The sequence below is a fragment of the Tenrec ecaudatus genome, chromosome 7 (assembly GCF_050624435.1).
Source record: "Tenrec ecaudatus isolate mTenEca1 chromosome 7, mTenEca1.hap1, whole genome shotgun sequence".
Classification (NCBI taxonomy): Eukaryota; Metazoa; Chordata; class Mammalia; order Afrosoricida; family Tenrecidae; genus Tenrec; species Tenrec ecaudatus.
The window spans coordinates 7,060,789-7,080,487 of record NC_134536.1 but is presented as its reverse complement, the minus strand read 5'-3'; the positions used below and the strand labels follow the sequence as shown (position 1 = coordinate 7,080,487).

At 51.8% G+C, this 19,699-nt stretch overlaps 1 protein-coding gene across 1 annotated transcript in view; it reads right to left on the bottom strand.

The window, feature by feature from the left end:
- PRKN (parkin RBR E3 ubiquitin protein ligase) overlaps positions 1 to 19,699 on the bottom strand; it is a 1,192,284-nt gene that overhangs the window by 20,857 nt on the left and 1,151,728 nt on the right. The window contains exon 10 of the mRNA XM_075554213.1: positions 4,184 to 4,267. Coding sequence (XP_075410328.1) covers positions 4,184 to 4,267 — 84 coding nt within the window. The remainder of the gene's footprint in view (positions 1 to 4,183; positions 4,268 to 19,699) is intronic.

Sequence of the window (19,699 nt, the reverse complement as noted above, 5' to 3'; positions counted from 1 at the left end):
ACTGCCACAGCTTTCTCCAGAGGAGCTGCGGGTGGGTTTGAACTATGGACCTTCTGGTTAGCAGCAGAACGTGTTAACCACTATGTCACCAGGGCTCCTTCCATTCTACAGGGGTTGTCATGAGCCCTGTATTGGTAGATAGGTAGAGTATTTTTCTCTCAAAGACTTCAGGTCAATGAAGCTGCAGAAGCCATTTGCCTGGAGCTCAGTGCATCACTAAGTGGAATGGGGCCTTTCGGTTGGATGAACTTCCTTGTTTGGTGGGGCCCTTTCTATGGTCAAGAGTTGGAGGATGGTCATGTTCAATGGTAGAAATGTCGCCTGCCTCGTGGGAGATTTAAATTCCTGGCCAGAGCTCTGTGTTCACAGCTATGACCGATCTGGTGATGGAGGCTTGTATGTTGCTATGTTGCTCACAGGGCTCAGGGGAGTTTTCCAACTCAGAGATATGAGACAAGCCTGTTCATCACAAGGGCTCATGGGATGACAGAGGACTGGGGAGTGTTTTGCTTTGTTGTTCTCAGGGTCATCTTGAGGCAGGCTGACCCAATGGCAGCTGACAATAGTCTTAACCACATGGTCAGAGTTGCTCACCAGGGGTGAAATAGACACCCTCAGAAATGGGGTGAATGTGCTGGTTGTCCTGAATTCCTTTTCCTTCTTGACTCTGAACCTGGAAGTCGACTCCCACGGATGACATCTCTTGTGACTGGCTGTCAGTTGGGTTTGGCCAACCAGGGGGAGGGGCATGATATCGATGACTTGGTGTGACTCTTATACCTGTAGTCTTGGTAACACCCATCCAGTGACTGGGTGGGAACAAGGACTCTAACTCTCAGGGACCGGTCAGCTCTGCCATCTGGCTGGGTATGAAGTGAGGCACCTCAGAGGCAGGGACAGAGATTCCCAAAACCAGGAAAAGGAGGGTTTCTCTGTGGAAAAGCAGTGGTGGTAGAAACCAGGAAGCAGGAGCCCCGGTGGCAGCGAGGACCGTGAGTTCAATGCACATGTGCTGAGTGAATGAAATCACGTAGTTCTCGTTATCAACACTATCATTACTTCAGAGACATTTATTGAATGTCTATGTACCAAGTACTGTGTTGGGCCTGAGGACTAGGAGGTGGGTCAGACAGTTTAGTTGGAGAGAGTCTTGCCTCTGCACCCTTGCCGCTGTTGCTTCATCATCTCACCCCGTTGTCCTCTTGACAAACTCTGATCCTCAGCAAGAAGAAGCTCAATGTCACCTTCTAAGCCTCCTCTAGGGAAGCTTGATACAAAGCCCTCTCGTGAAACTCGGGCTCAGCATATTGCTGTAGCTACTTATTTTCCTATGAGCCTCTCCTAGGAGGTGTGGAGAGGAAATTCACTTAGCTACATTTTCCCAGAGAGTCTCAAAGGGTGCCTGGCCTATACAAATGTACAATTAACATTGGCTAACAGGTGCTGTCTGAAGACAGGCGACCAGATGGCTTAGATTGTCTATCCATTTATCTGTCTTGTACATTAGGTCTTAGTGCCTTAAACAAATCTGAGTGACTCTAATCTTTAATAAAGGAGTGCTACCAGGTAAAGCATTGGATCGCTAGCCGCAAGGTTGGTGCTTCAAACCCATTAGCTGCTCCTCGGGAAGACATTGAGGCTTTCTGCTCCCGGAGAGATGTCCAGCCTTGGAAACCCCATCTAGGGTACCTCGAGTTGGAACAGACTCGCTAACAGTGAGTTTTTGCATTCTTTAAGACAAAGACTAGTTGGCACAAGTGAACCAGGAGTGGAATAAGGGGGATGGTTTAGGTTAAACGATGCTTCTCTTTGTGTCCTTCCCCCACCCTACCCCATATGTTTTAAAATAAATGCTTGTCAGCATCTCACTGCTTGGAAGTCTTTATCCATATGTGTGGTTTCATAAGAGCACGTGGACAGAAATTACTAGAAGAACTTAATATCCAGAAACTGTCTGAGGCAGAGCTCTGTAACCTGTAAACTAGCACCTGAACACCACCCGAACACAAGTAAAGGAAAGACAGCGAGCGTTTGCTTTCTCCGCTACAGAAGTAATAATTCAGCTGTATGCGCCCAGACTACACCTGGACAACATGATATAAGGCCATGGGAAAAACCAAATCCACTAGTTATGTCTTCTTAAAACCAACCAGCCCAAAAAACACCAAATTCATGGTGACCCTACATAGGGTTTCTGAGACTGTAAATCTTTATTGAAGCAGACAGTCTCATCTTTCTCCTGTGGCCCTGCTGGTAGGTTTGAACTGCCGTTTTTGAGGTTAGCAGTCTACAGCTCCACCCACAGCACTACTAGGGCTCCTTTAGGTTTGTTTGGTGATGGAAATATTGGGCAAACACCTCCTGTGGTGAAGCGAAATGCCTTCATATGGCTCTTCTAGTCATGTCTCTGTAATTCCCACCCAATGATTAGGTGGGACGATGCATACAGGGTGCACGTCACATTCATAGAGGGGCTGGGTCAGATGCCATTCCCCTGTGAATAACAGAGTCATCCCAGACACAGGGGCAGAGAGGATTCCCGGAGCCATTTAGGAAGACGAGCAAACAGCAGAGCACATTCAAAATCCCTGCCCGGGGTGGTGGAGGCAGCAGAGGCCATGCCACTTTGAGATCAGGGGCTGAGGGCAGGAGCCCATGAGGCAGAACAGTATCAAGACCATGAGACTGTGAGGCAGAGCCATGAGCAGGCTTCCTGGTTCACTGAGGCAGAAGTCCGGGGTCGTGTGGCTGAGGACTGGAGAGAGAGACTTGTTTGCTGACTGAAAGGGGTGTTGATCAAGGACTCTCAGTCCCGAGTGTTTTCCGATCCTGGCTTGTCATAAGCTGTTAGGTGCCCTGACACCTCTTCATCATGGGGAGTGTTGTCCGTGAGTTCTGCATGTCCATCACAATGAATTAGCAAACCCCGCAGAGAAGGAGAGTGTCGTGGGCGGAATGGGTGGTGTCAGAAGAGGTTAGGGCAGGATGGCGAGTGGAGGCATGGGTGATCTCTGCCCTGTGGCTGCTGTCCTTGGGCTGGTGGGAGATGGATTCTCCCCCCACCCCCCTCCCCCCTCCTCCCGGTATAGCCAGAGGAGTTAGAGGCGGCCTCCACGCGGTTTACTCTCCCCTCTGGAGATCCACTGTTTTACGCCCTGATCTCAGGGCATCAGACCTTTGAAGTTTCAGAAATGAAGATGTTTCACAGCCTTGATGTCTGCGCACGAGGTTTCCATCAATAAAATGACTGAAGGATTATTTGGGTAGATTTGGTATTTAAACCCTTGTTAACATCTCTATCTGTAGAAAAATAACGAGCAAATCCATCCACTGTGCTGTAGTTTTTTTCCCTTTCCTCCTTCCCCCGGAAGGTTTGGTGGATCATAATTAATAAACTGTGTTTGCATTTCCCTAAGCCTTCTGCAGCCCGCCGGAGGGAGGCTCCACAAACACGCTCTTTGCCTCAAGACTGAAGGACAGTTTAGCCCAGTGCCTGCTACTGCTGCTGGTTAGCGCCGTCTTTGCATCGGCTCAAAGCAAAGGCATGGTGCCCTTTGGCGTCGGCCAAAGATTCGGAACAAAAGCACTTGCTGAAAACAAAGCATCCAGGGTGGCGCTGGTGGTGGTTTCTCTGCTGTCGGGCTCGTCCGAGGAGCCCTGGTGGCAGAGTGGGCTATGCGTTGGGTTGCTAACTGCAAAGTCAGAAGTTTGAGACCACCAGCCACTCCACAAAAGCGGAGGGCTTCTACTCCCGGCAAGAGTTACAGTCTTGGGACCCACATGGGGCAGTTCTCCTCTCCCTGCAGGGATGCTGTGAATTGGAATCGACTCAGTGGCACTGGGTTTGAGCTATTAGCTGAGAGGGTGCTGGTTGCCGTGTGTCCCCTCTAAGGGACTCCCCTTACACACGCTGAAGTCACACTGGCCTGTTCCCAGGCAGAAGTCCATTGGGCAGGCAACCTGATGCTGCAGGGAGGCTAACCCCTGCCCCCCTCCAGCCCCCGGGCTTGCTCTCAGCAGGGGATAGTTCCCAGGGGAAGGGCTGGGACAGAGGGGAAGGCAGAGGCTCCCTCCCTCCTGTACAGATGCCAGTCTAGTGTGGGCTCTCTTCGGATGTGCTTGGGGACCAGCTCGACCTGGCCCCAGCTCTGCTGGGTGGAAAGAGGACATGCTTGGGTCATACCTGAGAAACAGCCGCTGAGGTCGCAGCCTGGACAGCGCATTCCCCTTCGTGGTAGGCCTCCTTGCAGTCCCGGCAGAAGACCCTCTGCAGGAGAAGAGATAATGCATTAGGGAGGAGGGGCCGGGCGTGCAGATGGTTCCTGAGGGCTGGGAGTTCTAGGTCACCCGGAGGAGCCTGGGCAGAAAGGCCTGAACTTGCACTTCTCAACAATCGATCACTGAGCACGATGGCATGGGCATGAGTAGTCCTCCACCAACACAGTCAGAGTCCCCTTAACCTACGTGATGGGGATGTGTGTTTGTGTGCGTATCTGCCTGTGTATGTGTGCATGGCTCTGCCTGTGTGCGTGCATGTGTGTCTGTGTATATGTGTGTCTGCCTGTGTCTGTATGTGCATGTGGCTCTGCCTGTGGGTGTCTGCCCGTGTCTGCGTGTATGTGCCTGTGTCCGTGTGTGTGCCTGTGTATGCGCATGTGGCTCTGTCTGTGTGTGACTGCATGTGTGTCTGTGCATGTGTGTGTCTGTGCATGTGTGTGTCTGGGTGCCTGTAAGCATACAGAGCTGGCGCTCACTCCGAAAAATGCAGGTCCTTCTGCATCTTCCCTGGACCCAGCTTCATAGGCTGCCCCTCTGCCGCAACCCCCGTCCCCCCCCCACACACACACACACTTGCATAGAGCATCACGTAACTTTGGTCGCTGTCAGGGACCAACACTGCACAACTGAAAGCAAACTGGCGGTGCTCAGGTCCCGAGGTCCTTACCCAATAGCCACCCTGTATGACTCCCTCCCTGTCTGTTTCCCCACCTCTCATAACACTACACAGAGGGGTCAGGGCCCTGGTGGCATGCTGGGTTCAGTGTGAGGCTGCTCACCAGCACCTTGAATCCACCGGCTACTCTGAAGGACAAGGGTGAGCCGGTCTGCTTCTGTACAGATGTATGGTCCCGGGAAGCCTATGGGGGTTGCTCGACTTGGTCCCATAGGGTCACCGAGAGTTGGAATCAACTTGCTGGCGATGGCTTTGGTATTTGGTATCCAGACGGGGTCAGGGTGAGGACCTATCCTGACATGGCTCAGCTGAGAACAGCTTCAAAGGAAGCTCTGTGTCCCTACACAAAGTCACAGCCAAAGGTCTGGGGTTCAGATTCCCGTACATCCTCACCACTCACTGTCCTCCAGTGGATGCTGACTCATAGCAGTGGCCTTACAGGGCAGGCGAAATGCCCCTGTGGGCTTCTGAGACTGGAACCCTTTGCAGGACGTAGAAAGCCTCATCGTTCTCCTGCAGAGAGGCTGCTGGTTTTGAACTGCTGACCTTTCACTTAGCAGCCCAGTGTGTTACTACCATACCACCAGGGATCCTTTCACAGTGGTACTCATTTAATGGAACCCGAGGTTCCCTCCCAGCACCCCCTAGCCTTTAGGAGTAGATGCCGGCTGAGGGGATCAGATCACGTTCACACGATGTGCTTTTCTGGCTGTTCACGTGATGCTACAGGTCTTTGACAAAAGAGGTTTTAAAAGCCTACTTAAGACAGGTAAACTTACCCTATATATTACATGCACTCACCTGCAAAGGGAGTCTGGGTGATGCCGTGGCTAAAAAGATGCTCTTTCCTAGTTCTGTCTATTCCTTGGCCTTTTTCAAAGTCAAAGTTCTTGTTAGGTTCTATCGAGTCAGTCCTAACCCACAGCGACCCTGTGAACAGCAGAACGAACACTGTTCGGTCCTGCGTCCTCCTCATTTGTCCCTCTGCTGGGCCATCGCTGCAGCCCCTGTGTCAACCCATCTCTCTCTCAGGGCCTTCCTCTCTCCCACAATCTCTGCACTTGACCAAGCAGGAGGTCCTTCTGCAGGGACCGGTCTCTCCCAACAACGTGTTCAAAGTCTCACCATTCTTGTCTCTAAGGAGCAATCTGGCTGTACTTCTTCCAAGACAGATCAGTTTGTCCTTTTCTCAGTCCATGGGACTTGCATTCTTCTTCTCCAGCACCACACAATGTCCAAAAGGAAATATGGAAAAACCAGCCATTGGAACAGTCTTTGTTATTTGCACAGTTGGAGCTCAAAATTCTTTCCAGGTTCTTTGACCTCAAGGACCCAGAGGATAAAAGCCCTCGTGGAATTTAATGGCCCTAAGAGAGTTCTTCATCCCATCATGTGACTGCTTCCTTTTCCCTGATGATAAACTTGGCCACCAGAATGTTCACTGGTGGCCTGGGAGAGTCATGCCACACTTCTCCCGTCACGATATGAACAGTAATTGGCTGGTCCAAAAGACAGGGAGCTCTGGTGGCACAGTGGGGTAAGCACAGGGCTGTTAACCTCCAGGTCAGTAGTTCAAATCCAACCCACTCTGAGAGAGACAGATGAGGCTGGCTTTGGCCGTAAGGACTGACAGTTGAAGAAACTCCATGGAGCTGATCTCTTCTGTCCTATAGGATCACTGTATGTGAGAATTGTCTCGATGGCCGTGGTGGATGAAATACCTCTCTCTAAACCAAACTCACTGCTGACTCATAGCGAGCCCCTGCGGGTTTCTGAGACTGTGACTGCTTATGGGAGTAGAAAGCCCAGTCTTCCCATGATGCTGCTGGCGGTTTGCCCATCACGCGGATCGCAGCCCAGCACGTAACCACTAATGAAAGACTACTTAACCCAGGCTAAATTCAATGGGACACTTTGGTTTTCTTTTCTACTAAGTAACAGCCAAACTATTCTTATTGTTCAAATCATCTTTTTCTCGAGCCCTGGTAGCGATGCCAGGTAGGTGTCAGACTGAAAATCATAAGGTTGGTGGTTCGAAACCACCAACTGTTCTGAGGGAGGCAGATGAGGCCATCTGTACCCTACACAGGCCCTCTGTGAGTCGGAATCCACCTGGTGGGACACGCAGGGCTGCTGAGTTGGAATCCACCTGGCGGCAGTGGGTTTGGCTTGGGTTATTGCTCAGTAGAGGAGTACAATCTTGAACTTTGACAACGCATAACTAAGAGCCAGGTGCCATCAATGTGGCTCTCCCCCCCACCTGTAACAGGGTAGAACAGTGCCCCCCTCAGTTTTCAGGGGCTGATTTCTGGGCGGCAGATCACCAGGCCTTTCTTCCGCGCCCCCTCGGCATGAACTTGAACTTCCCACCTTTTGGTGAGCAGCTGAGCATGTTCAGCCCCCTTTAGGATCACTTGGGGTCTCTCGTCTTTCAACACTTCTCATTGGGACTTGGGTGAAAGTGTGCAGAACAGGTATGCGGCTTCCATTCTGCAGTCCATGCACATTTTGTTCCATCTCATTCAGTGCAACACCCAGGGACTTGTGATGCTAAAGACAAGACACAGAATTCGGGCTGCCATCCTTGGAACCCTGCGGGAAGGATTTAGACTGTTGATGTGTCGTTTTGGGTGTTGGAGTCAGAGCGAGCTGGGCTTGGACCTTCCTCATCATTGATCTGTGTGACCCTGATGTTGCTTTGCTTTTACGGTTGTTGCTGGTTTGTCTGTGGTGGTGGTCAAGAAGAAACCATCACACTGTTTGGTAATGAACACGCAGCACAGTTTCTGGCCCACTTGTAAACATAGGAGATGCTTTTCTCGCTGGGCTGGGGTGGTTAACCAGGAAGAACATTCTGGGTAGAAGCCCAGTGATGGTAAGAGAGGGTGCTAAATACTGCATCTCCCAGGATACTCAGAAGAGTGAATAGTTAGGGTGATGAGAAAGTTCTGGACAAACAGAAGCTCCCAGGAGATGCCACCCTGATAAGCACCTCCCAGCAATGTGAGTCAGTCCAGGTAGACTAGAGAAACAAATTCATAGACACTCATAGGTGTATAAGAAACAGCTTTATGTACAAGAGCAATTGAATATTGAGAAAACATCCAGCCCAGTCCAAGTCAAGTCCATAGATCCAATATTAGCCCATATGTCTGATACCAAGCTATAAATTCCTCTTCAGACTTATGCAACACATGCAATAACCCTGAATGCAGGAAGTTCACAGGTTAGTGGGTGGAACGTCTATGGATCCAGTGGCAGTAGAAGCATCTCAGTGCTGGTGTGAACCTACACGTGGCTCCTCCAGCTCCAACACCCTGGCTGCATCAGTGTAGCTCCATCAGGCTCATTGTCAGTAATGTCTTGCAGAGACTGAGTGTATCTGACCTCCAGTGAGTTATTTATCTCTGTGGCACCTCCCAATGAGGCCATCAAGCTGGGACCTGATTGACAGGCTAGACTCCACCCCTTCACAAGTTGACACCAGATTATGTAGCTACCACACAATGAGACATCTGCACAGAAACAGCGTGGCCTTGCTTTGTTCTCTAAGTCGGGGCTTGGAAAAAATGGAATTAGAAGACAATAGAACTCATTATCTTTATCCTATATAAACTACACAAAGCTTACACATGTATAGAGTTTATCCTCCATGGACTCCAATTATAGAAGAATGGATAAAATTTGGCACATAGCGGAGCAAGGAATAGATGCATCAACAACAACAAAATGACGACGGCTCTTTTAAGCACAGAAAGACGTGGACAAAACTAGAGAACATCATGCTTAGCCAAGCTAGTCAATCTTATAAGGTAGACATTCAATGACATCGATATTGTAAGGAAGAAGGAGAGTGGTCTTCATGCGCAAAGATAAGACTCTGAGGACTACCAGGAGGCCAAGACAAGGGCGGGTGACAGGGAAAGGGGTGGGATAAGGGAGGAAGGAAGGGTGGGAGGGAAAATTCGTACAAAGACCCACCCCCGCGGGGGGGGGGGTGTTAACGGGATGTGACTACTGCTGGAATGCGTTCACATGGGCTGTACAACCGCACGGCATGTGCGTCTTTGAAACCCCAAATAAAGTAAAAGAAGACAATAATCAGCAAGACACTCCTCCAGAATGAAGGCTCCCAGCCTTTCAAAACGCCCACACCCCTTACTGCTCTGCTGCAAATCATAGCCTGAGTGGCGGAGAAAGCGGGAAAAGCGAAAATCAAGCGGTCTTGGAAGTTTTCGTTAAAAAAAGAAAAAAGATAATGGCACTTTTCAAAGGTCTTTTTGGGGTCTCAGAATCGTGGGCACGCAGCCCCAGAGAATGGGGGCCATGTAGCTGCAGGACAGCCTGCTGGGTTCACCCCGCAGTCAAGCATCATGGGAACGAGGCTGACGCTTGACCTCATCATCCCTGGTGCGCCCATCACGGCCAGGAGCGGAAGAAGATGCCTGGACCCTTTCTCTGCAGAACCATCCAAAGGAAACAGTGAATGGCTCCCAGCGCAACCGGAACATTCCAGGGCCGGCTGGTGGATACGGTGGAGAGCCGTCAGTCCCTCCTAGGAACGACCCTTACAACCAGAGTTTGACCCTCCCAGTCGAATCACCGCTGGCGCCTGCGCTCTGTCGGGGCAGCTTGAGTCACGTGGAGGGAGTACACTCCCGTCGTTCCCGGGATGGATGGAGCACCTTTCGCTCATATCCACGGCTGTCCAGCAGATGGCAGCACGGACATGCAGGAGTTAGCCTGCTCTGTGTTTACAAACCGTGGGGGTGACCAGGCACCCATCTAAGCAAAACTCTTCCTGGCAAGACAGGGCCAACAGGACATGGAAATGGCATAGATGAGAATGCACTGAGACACAATTTGGAAAGGAAGCAAGTGGGGTTATTTCCTCTCAAGGACCCAGGAGCTTTAAATCCCGGCATCACGTGGTGGGAGGCAGTTTTAAAGAGTACCCTGTTCCAAGTGCAAAGAGATGAAGGGCAGCTTTCCCACGCGCACGTGCCAAATGGCTAGAAACAGCTCAACTGGGAAGCTGAGCGGGCTCTGGAGCCACCCCTCTCCTGGTCTCTAAAGTCCACACCCAGCATCTCAGGTCCATGGGAAAGTTGGACACAGAAGGAGGAAGAAGGGAGAGGAAGGGGTGCACTTGAATGACGGAGCCGGTGAAGTCTAGGAAAGCTCCACAGACTCCCAAAGGACAAACATGTGTGTGGGAGCAGTCCAGCCGGAGTGCTCCTGAGAGGCAAGGAGGGTGACACCTGGTCTCAGGCCCTTGGGACATGTTGTCAGGAGAGACCAGTCCATGAGGAAGGACAACATGCTTGGTGAATTGGAGGGGCAGGGAAAAGCAGAAGTCCCCTGTGGGCTGGATGGACACTGTGGCTCAAGCACAGGACAGCGGTGATGATGGTGCAGGCCGGGTGGTGCTTCATCCTGCAGTGGGTGCACAGGGTCGCCATGGTTGGGACCGACTCAACATGGCGAAGAACCCACCAAAGATGAGGAGGCCCATTGCCGGGGTGCCGGTGCTGCGGCGTGCACATTGCTGTTTATCGTTCTCAAACATTCACACGCTCAGTGCAAGGATTTATGAAGATGCTGCTCATCATGCACAGTAATAATAAAGACTAAAAAAAGATGTTCGACTCACATGGGGGCCTGCTTCCGGTGTTCTGGTGGCTTGTTGTGTCAGCACTGGGCTGCCAATCACAAGGTCAGTGGTTCAAACCCACCAGCTGACCTGCGGACAAACGAGGAGGCTCTCTGTTTCTTAAATGAGATCCAGGCTAGGAAACCCTCTAATGGGTCCCTGTGGGCTGGCATGGAGTAGAAGGCAGTGGGTCTGGTTTGGGACGTGATGGAAACAGAGCAAGCAGAAAGCATGGGTAAGCACAGGCTTCCTTGTGCTTCCTTTCTCACCAGTAGTGGGCAGTGTCACATGTTGCTCACTACATCTGTTCGTTACAGATTAGTAAGTAAACACACATAAACTGTGCTTACTTTGTGTGACAGTTATATAATCTCCTCTACTTGAGGAAGGGGTGGAGTCTTGCCTGCCAATCAGGTCATAGCCAATGAAGCCTCTGTGTGGGCATGGACCTCTCCTGAGGATTCTGGGAACTCCTGTCTTCCTCCATGGAGGTGTGACACACATTCTCCCTGCAAGACATTCTGGATGACAAGCCACATGGAGCCATGCTGATGGAGCCAGAGCCCTGGAGCTGGAGGAGCCACGTGGAGAGCCACATCAGCGCTGAGATACTTCCACCACCACTGGATCCACAAGACTTCCCACCCACTGGCCTGTGATCTGCCTGCATTCAGCGTCATTGCACGTGTCGCTTGAGTCTGAATTTATAGACTGGTATTGGACATATGGGCTAATATTGGGCTTATGGACTTGATCGGGACTGGGTTGAGATGTTTTCTTAATGTACAATTACGGAACTCTTTAAGTAAAGCTCTTTCTTATATACATATGTGTCTCCCTGGATTTGTTTCTCTCATCTACCCAGACCAACACACCTTGCTTCCTGGGAACTCTGCCCAGACGCCGGAGCAGATGTGGGTAGCACACTGCTAGCGGCAGGTGTGGGACAGCCTGCCCCCACTTGGCTACTGCTGTGCTACTGCTGCTGGCATTGGGTCCCATTGAGTGGGTTCTGATCCACAGCGACCGTGCGCACAACAAAACGGAACACCGCCCAGGCCCGAGCCGTCCTCACAGCTGTTCCTATGCTCCAGCCCACGGTTGCAGCCACGGTGCCCACCCATCTCGTGGAAGACCTTCCTCTCTCTCACGGCCCCTCCACTTCATCAGTGAGCACATGCAGGGGGCAAGTGGTGGCATCAGGGAGCCAGTGTGTGAGATGGCATTAAAAGATGCATCTCAAAGTCACCACAGCCTTCCGCTTCAGCCTTCCTTACAGCCTCTGTCCTCAGATGATCACGGAGGCCTAGCCCCGACTGAGGCCAAGTCCTGTGTCCCCTCGGAGTCTTGTCGGCATGGCTGGGCCAGCCACCCGAGGGGCCCACCTCCCTGTCCTAGTTCTGCCTGCGCTGGCCCACGAGGGGCAGCAGGTGTGTTCAGAGCCCTGGTCTAGCTGGCACTGGCCTCAGTGATGGACAGGCCTTGAGGTGAATTTTACCTTGTTAGGGGGGTGCTGTTGAGGTGACTCCTACAACCACCACCCCAGGAACACCCCCATCCCCCACCGCCTCACCCAGCAACCCTAAACAACCAAGACAACTTCCCCAAGGGAGTGCCTGGACTCCGATCCCTGTGCATATATGCTGCCCATCTTTCTGGTAGAGCCGCTGGATTAGAACTGCTGACCTTTGGGCTGGTAGCTGAGGGATTTAACCTTTGCACCCCCGGTTCCTTGACTTTTGCCAGCATGGCTTTAAAGGGTGACAGTCAACCCAGTGGAGGTTCAGGCTGGGGTGAGGGCACAGGGAACAGGAGGGTGGCAGCTTTGGTCCACAGGCCTGTGTCTTGGGCTATTCCATCAGCGAGCAGAAGGCACCTGCCATGGAGAGAACTGTGGAAGGCGTGCTGCCTTAGAGTGGGTCCCTCTCTCCCCAGCCCCCCATTTCCTGCCCTACTTTCTCTCTGCTGACACTCTTCATCCCCTCCTGCCCCCTCCCAACACCCACCTCCCACTTTCTTCCTTTCCCAACAGAGGCCTCCAGCTCAGGATTGCTGGGAGAGTCTGGCTACCACACTCACACCATCAACGCTCATCTAAACCAACGTTCCTGGCAGGTCGATCTCTAGGGTCCCACGAAGCACTCCAGCCCCCCATCTTGCCACAGTCTGCGGCCAAACAGACATGTCTCTGACCTGGAAAGTGGCACCTTCCAGAATGGGAGCTCCGGTCACAGGGTATCAAATACAACACCACTCTCCAATGTGGCCATTCATTAGTGGACCCTTTCAAATACCGCCATTAATTAGCGAGCATGCTTGAATCCGGCCATTCATTAGTAAAATGCACAGCATATGTCTCCTATAATTTTTAACTGGTCTCTAATCCTTGTGACCTTATCATTTACAATCTGGAGCAAGGCACTAGACTCTAGAAATGATTACATTATGCCAGGAGAAATGGGAAATCCAAGCCATATGGCAATTTGAGCCCAATTTGTCCCCCACACCCTTGGGCATTCTAATGTTCTCCATCACAGCAAGGGGCTGGCTGGCTGCTTTCTCTGAATACCAGGATGAACCCCAAGTGCACTCAGGGCAGGGTGGGCTTTAGAATGGGCCCAGGATATGAGTCGTGTTGGGCCACCTCTGACCAGCCAGAGTCCTTTGTCTCTGGTGGCTTTGCAGTCAATGGTCAATCAATCAGCATGACAGGTAAAACCCTCATGGTGATGGGGACAATTTCATAGATATCTGGGGAGCAGGGCTTCAGAACAGGTTTGACCCCTGCTGAGAATTCACAGGTGATTCTTTTATGTGCACACAAAATTCTGATCTAGAATACTGAATGGCATGCTATGCTGCTGCTGTTGTCAGGTGCCCTGGCGATGCAGTGGGTAAGAGCTGGGCTGGGATCCGCATGGTTGGCAGTTCAAAACCACCAGCAGCTCCATGGGAGGAAGACTGGGCTTTCTACTCCCATCAGCAATTACAGGCTCGGAAACCCACAGGGGTGGCTATGCGTCAGCACTGACTCGATGGCAGTGAGTTTGGTTTTGTAATAAGAATGAAAACTGGAGTGTAAGGGGTCCTAGGGTAAGGGTCGACAAATTGTACCCAGATTTCCCCGCATGGTTCAAGGGTCTGCGGTCCTCGCTTTAACAATCCGTTTGGGATACGAGGAGTGCATTGCCAGACCGGCCTCCGGCGTTGACCTGCCGCAGCGTCTGTCCGCCTGCTGACCTGCCGCAGCGTCTGTCTGCCTGCATTTGAGACCAGGGCTGAAGGACTTACAGAACGTGGCCCCGGGAGTGATGGCAAACATTTATGGAGCCACTTCAAAAGCATAAGAAGAACAACTAAAACTAATATCAATATTGTATTTAATCCGATATAGCCAACACTGTCTCATTTCAGTGTGCCATCACTATAAAAATTGTAAAAGAGCTACTTTATACACCTCTTCTTTTACACCAAGTGTTTGAAATCTAGTGGGTATCTTGACTTCTTGTTATTGTTGTTAGGTGACACCGGAGCAGGCTGGTGGTCTCGAATTGCCGACCCTCAGGATCAAAGCCCAATGTGTAACCACAATGGCCCCAGGCTCCTTGCCAAGTGCAACTGCACATTTCACATGGGGCCAGCCACATGGTCCAGGGCACTCATGCATGCGGGAACTACTAGGTAGCTGTCCAGGGAAGCTGCCCCAGGCCAAGCACAGGGAGAACACCCACAAGGGTTGACAAGGAGCCTGGAGGTGAGGGAGGGACAGGGAGTCAAAACACCAAAAATTTCCATGATAATGATGCACTGTGCTCCGTTTACTCGGAGCCTTGGGAAGGAGCACGTGATGGCCCACTTAGCACTGTGCATCCACGCACAGACAGAGCGAGGAAATGCGGCATGTGAGGACGGAGTCTAGGGCCACGGGGCGCGAGTCACATGTTCCAGCAGGCAGTGAGCCACTGGGAACCGCTGGGGCTGTCACTGACGCTCGCGGAGCCTCGAGCCGCAGGGCGGCTGGCTTCCCTTTCCCTCTTCTTTGCTCATTGTGGAGGGGCATGTGGATAGATACCTGCCACCCTTTGCCTAGGTGACCCTTTAGGGGGACTTAGGAAGGAGGCCCTGCGGGGAGCAAAGCTTGAACGCAGTCAGTTGCTCCTTGAGAGGCTGGAGTCTACCCAGAGGGATCTTGCAAGGAAGGCCTGGCTACTGGCCACTGAAAGCCCAGCGGAGCAGGCACCTGGAGTTATCTCCATGCTGCCTGGTCTAATTCGGCCAACGGGAGTTGGGGGGTGGTGGGAGGCGGGGGGTTGGGGGGATGTCTGTGTTAAGGACGCCTGCTTACAGTAACACATCCACCTCAGATCAGGAAGTGTCTTCAGCTCCAAGTCATCCAAGCCAAGAGTCAAGGGTCATGACCAGCCAAGACCCAAACCCAAGGCCACCGAGTTGGTTCTGACTCCCAGCCACCCTGCCTAGGGTCTCTGGGGCAGCAAGTCTTTACGGGAATGCCAGCCTCATCTTTCTCCTGTGGGTTCAGCTGCAGAACTTGCAGCCCAAGCCTAGCGCAGTGTAAGCCAGGTGTTTTACGAGACTCCCGTGTCTGGCAGTTCGGACAAATCCTGGTGAAATGGGGTAAACAGACCACCCTATCAAAGGAAGCCCAGTCAGGTGTCAATCCCGCGGGCGCTGATTCTTGCAAAAAAGCCGACCCTGTTTCTCCGGTGATGGTCAGCACGGCAGGCTCTCATCCGGCACATCCTACCCCAGCGGCGGCCCACGGGCACTGACTCCTGCAGGAATGAGCTCTAGATGTGACAAGCAGGCTCTGGGGCTCGCCGTGGGCATGTAGCCCGGCTCATGCCACAGGAGGACACGCAGCTCCTCCATGTGGCTGCCTTCCTGGGGGCTTCTCACTGGTACCAACCCCTTAGCTCTCCACTCACCTCCTCTCAATGGTCCCTGGCCTGCAAGCATCTGCACCCCTGCTCTGAGCGATTAACAACTGACACTTGGGTGGGAAGCAGGAGAAAAGCTGAGGGGCCAGGGACTCTGGTTTATTTCCCGTCTCCCAGGTGAAGCGAGAGGGGCTTCTGTTTGCGTGTGGGAGTCTCTGAGAGCAGGCGCCAGCACAGGCCTGCCTCACCCTGGGGGCATCTGCTTACATTAACTCCAGATAAGCATCTCCACTCTGACTCACAGATGGTGGCCACAGCCACCTGCCCTCACAGAGACCAGGTTAGGTCAGCTGCCTGGTCCACCTCGGCCACTCCCCGAGATCGTCAGGCCTCCTGGCAGAGCCAGATAACGCAGGTCTCCTGGGGCCTGGGAGCAAGAAGTGACACCAACTGCCCTTAGTGACCTCAAAAATGTCATGTGGTGGCAACACACACACTCCAAGGTCACAAGCCCCAGTCTCTAAACTCTCTCCCTCCTGGGGCCCCCATCCCTAATGTCATCTCCCCACCTCCCACGACCGCCCCCCCCCCCGCACACTCTAGCGGAATAGACAGAAAGCAAACTAATTGAGTGGCAGTGAAAGAAAGAGCAAGTTGTGTCTCTTTGCGACTCCCCATGGTGGGATCAGAGGGGACTTCACAAGCCCCCCTTTGTCCCAAACAACTGCAGGGCTGAACGGTGCATGTACCCAGGATGCCCTCCCCTTTCTCTCACTTGGTTTCACAGCAGAGAACGTTCGAGTGCACGGAGTCAAGAGAGGCCCCGGCGTTGGGGGCAAAGCTCCCCTTTGTTCCAGTCTGTCCTCAGAAGAAAGGTCTGGAGATCTACTGTAACAAGACCGAAAACCCCCAAACTCAGTGCCATTGAGTTTGTTCTGACCCATAGCAACCCGATAGAATAGGGCAGAACTGGTCCCTGTGGGTTTCCAAGAGGGTAACTCTTTATAGGAGCAGACAGCCTCGTCTTTCTCCCTCTGAGTGGCTGGTGGGTTCAAACTGTAGACCTTGTGGTTAGCAGTTCAGTGTGTAGCCCACTTAGGCCACCAGCCACCATCAACTCCACAGAGTTAAGCTCTACTGTAACACTTTAAATGTCATAGGGTCACTGTGCATCGGAGTCCGCTAAGTCTGAATTGTTTCTGCTTTAGCCTGTCCTCCCAACTCTCTCTCACACTTCTCGTGTGCTTGCTCATGTGAAAACACCAGTGCATTCATCTAAAAGACAGCCCAACATGGTCCTGCTCGATGCTCACCATCATGAAGGAAGCACAGAAGATATGGGTGTTATAGTAGAGTGTGGTGAAGACCATAGATGGTGCCCGGCTATCAGATTAGAATAGCACCTGGGGTCTTAAAGGCTTGTTTCCAAACAAACAGCCATCTAAGTGAGATGTCAGCTAAGTCTACATGGAAGAAGCCCACCAACATCTGTGATGCAAGGATTGCAAATTATCTCATCCAAATCCGAAGGAGAGGATAGTCTCAGAGCTTAAATTGTGAGATTCTGGTGCGCGGAAGACTATGGATGAGAGTGGAAGCTTAAAACACATTTGCAGGATCTACCGGGGATAAGGCTCCGGTGATTTCCCTCTAGCCATGATTGAGGGATGGGAATAACTGGTGACCAGGCAGACAGTCTTGGAAAGCGGCTGGAGGGGATTTAAATGAAAACCTTCTCCCCTCTGATACATTCTGGGCTGGATCTGGGTTTTCATATTTTCTGTTTCTTTCCCCATATTGGGATTTATCTCTGTTGTATTTTGCCAGCGTAGGCAACCTTCTTGATCTCTGTTTTGTGTTTCTCTAAGGTGTTGGTTTGCATATGAAACCCAGGATAGATGGACCTATAGAGAATAACACTAGAATAGGGGGTGTCTGTGGGTTATGGTGAGGGAGCTGATGTCAGAGAGTTCTAGAAGGAAGAAAATGTTTTGAAACTGATGTGGGTACACTACTGCTTGATGAGACTGAAGTGTGGAATGGTATGAGGTCTGGATTGGCTCCTAATAAAATGGGTTGGAAACATAAATAAAAGACCGTCCGAGACATGAGTTCTGCTCAGCGAGAACGTCATCAGCGGCCGTGGAGCTGAAGAGGCCAGGGGCAGGCTGGACACGGAGGAATCACAAGGCAGAAAACGGACTGTGTTGTGTTCATTATAATCCAAAATGCACGACTGCGTCTCTCCTCGCTTGCGCCCACAGGATGTGACCAGGAGCCATCCCTGATCCTTACACAAAGACCCCAGCGGGGCCACTGCACACCTCTGCCCGCCCCTTCACGAAACTGACAGGCATGCCACAGACGTGTGAGAGACATACAAGGCACGGAGCCCCGGCGGCCCGGTGGTTACGCATTCAGATGCTAAGCCAAAAGTCGACGGTTCAAACTCCCTGGCTGCTCTGCGCGAGAGAGACGAGGCAGTCTGCTTTTGGAAAGACTTCCAGCCTGGCCAGCCGTGGGGCCATTCACTCCATCTTACAGAGTGTCAGAATTGACTTGCTGGTGGGTGAGCTGTTGGTTAAAGAAGACTTGCTCCAGGCAGAAGCAGCAGAGGGTCCCACAACCTCCTTCCTAGGTGAACACCCCGAAAGAAAGGAGAGAAGCGTGGCCGTGGCCCACAGTAAGAAGGGGGATGCAGTCTAATGCCTGTGAGTGGAGGGTGTGCTGATGGCACACACATGCACATCGCTAGAGAATGGCGAGGGGACAGGGAAGCACCTCACGACACGGGCGAATACGGAGGACATTATGCGGAGTGAAGTCAGCCGATCGCCAAAGGGCAGACAGTGCGTGACAGCATGGTTTCAAAAGAAAGAACCAACGGGACCATTGTCCACACCGCGAATGGGAGACTTTGGTGGTTGCCGGGGACAGGGGGGCGGGAGAGCCACAGGCTAGGCCAGGGGCCGGCTGCCTTTGAGATGGAAGAGCCAACGCCATCCCTCACGACCATTTAATATTTAGTTGAGAACCATAAATAGATTTTTTAAAAATTAAACGATCATTTTATTGGGGGCTCTTACAGCTCTTGGAACAATCCATACATCAAATGTATCAAGCAGATGTGTACATATGTTGCCATCATCATTTTCTAAACAGTTACTTTCTGTTTGATGCCTTGGTATCAGCTCCTCTTTCCCCCCTCCCTCCCCCCTCCCCCCACTCGTGAACCCTTGATATAAAGTATTATTTTCATACCTGACACTGTCTCTCTTCCCCCATGGTTTCTATTGTTCATCCCTCTGGGTGGTGGTGGTAGGGGGAAGTTATATGTCAATAATTGTGATCAGTTCCTCCTTCCTCCCCTCCGCTCCCCACCTTCCCCCTACCCTCCTGGTAATGCTACTCCCATTCCTGCTCCTGGAACCACACAATATTCCTCTGGTTCCTTGAGGCTTCCTCACCCCCCACTATCATGTCCCCAATCCTGCCTTTCACTTCGGGCTAGACAAGAGCATGTACACTGGTACAGATAAGAGATAAGAGCTCACGATACACGGAATCCACAAATAGATTTCTACAAACAAATGAAGTCGCCCTTATCTGAAGAATATCCTTTAAGAATTTCTGGTTTTACTTCAGAGCCACATGTATGTATGGGAAGAACCGCACATGGCTGGGGAGCTGCAGTTTGCCGACCCCTGGGTTACAGGGTGGAAGGATGTTAGCTAAAGTGAGAGGGAGGATAATGTTTGACAAGAAGGAGACCAAGAACAAAGCAGGTGGGTGGGGAACAAGGCAAACTGTTTGGGAGTTGAGAAGAATCTGCTGTTCAAATTGTTGAATACGCCAAGGGTGATTGGAAACATGCACTTCATCTAATAAGTGGTTAAAAAAAGGTACAGAAACCTCGTTCCTACATTGTTTACATGCTGCCGTACTGAGGGAGTTTTCCAATCCTGCAGTTCATAGGGTGTGTGTGTGTGTGTGTATTCCCCCATATGCACATGTGTGTGGGGACATGCTGTCAGCTGCCATGAACCTGGCCCATGACTCCCTAATGGGACAAGTGTCAGGGACAACAAATCCTAGACTCTCAGACCACGATGTCTTCGATAAAGAGCAGTTCAAAACCACCAGCTGCTCATGGGAGGAAGACGAGGCCTTCTACTCCCACGAAGAGCGAGAGTC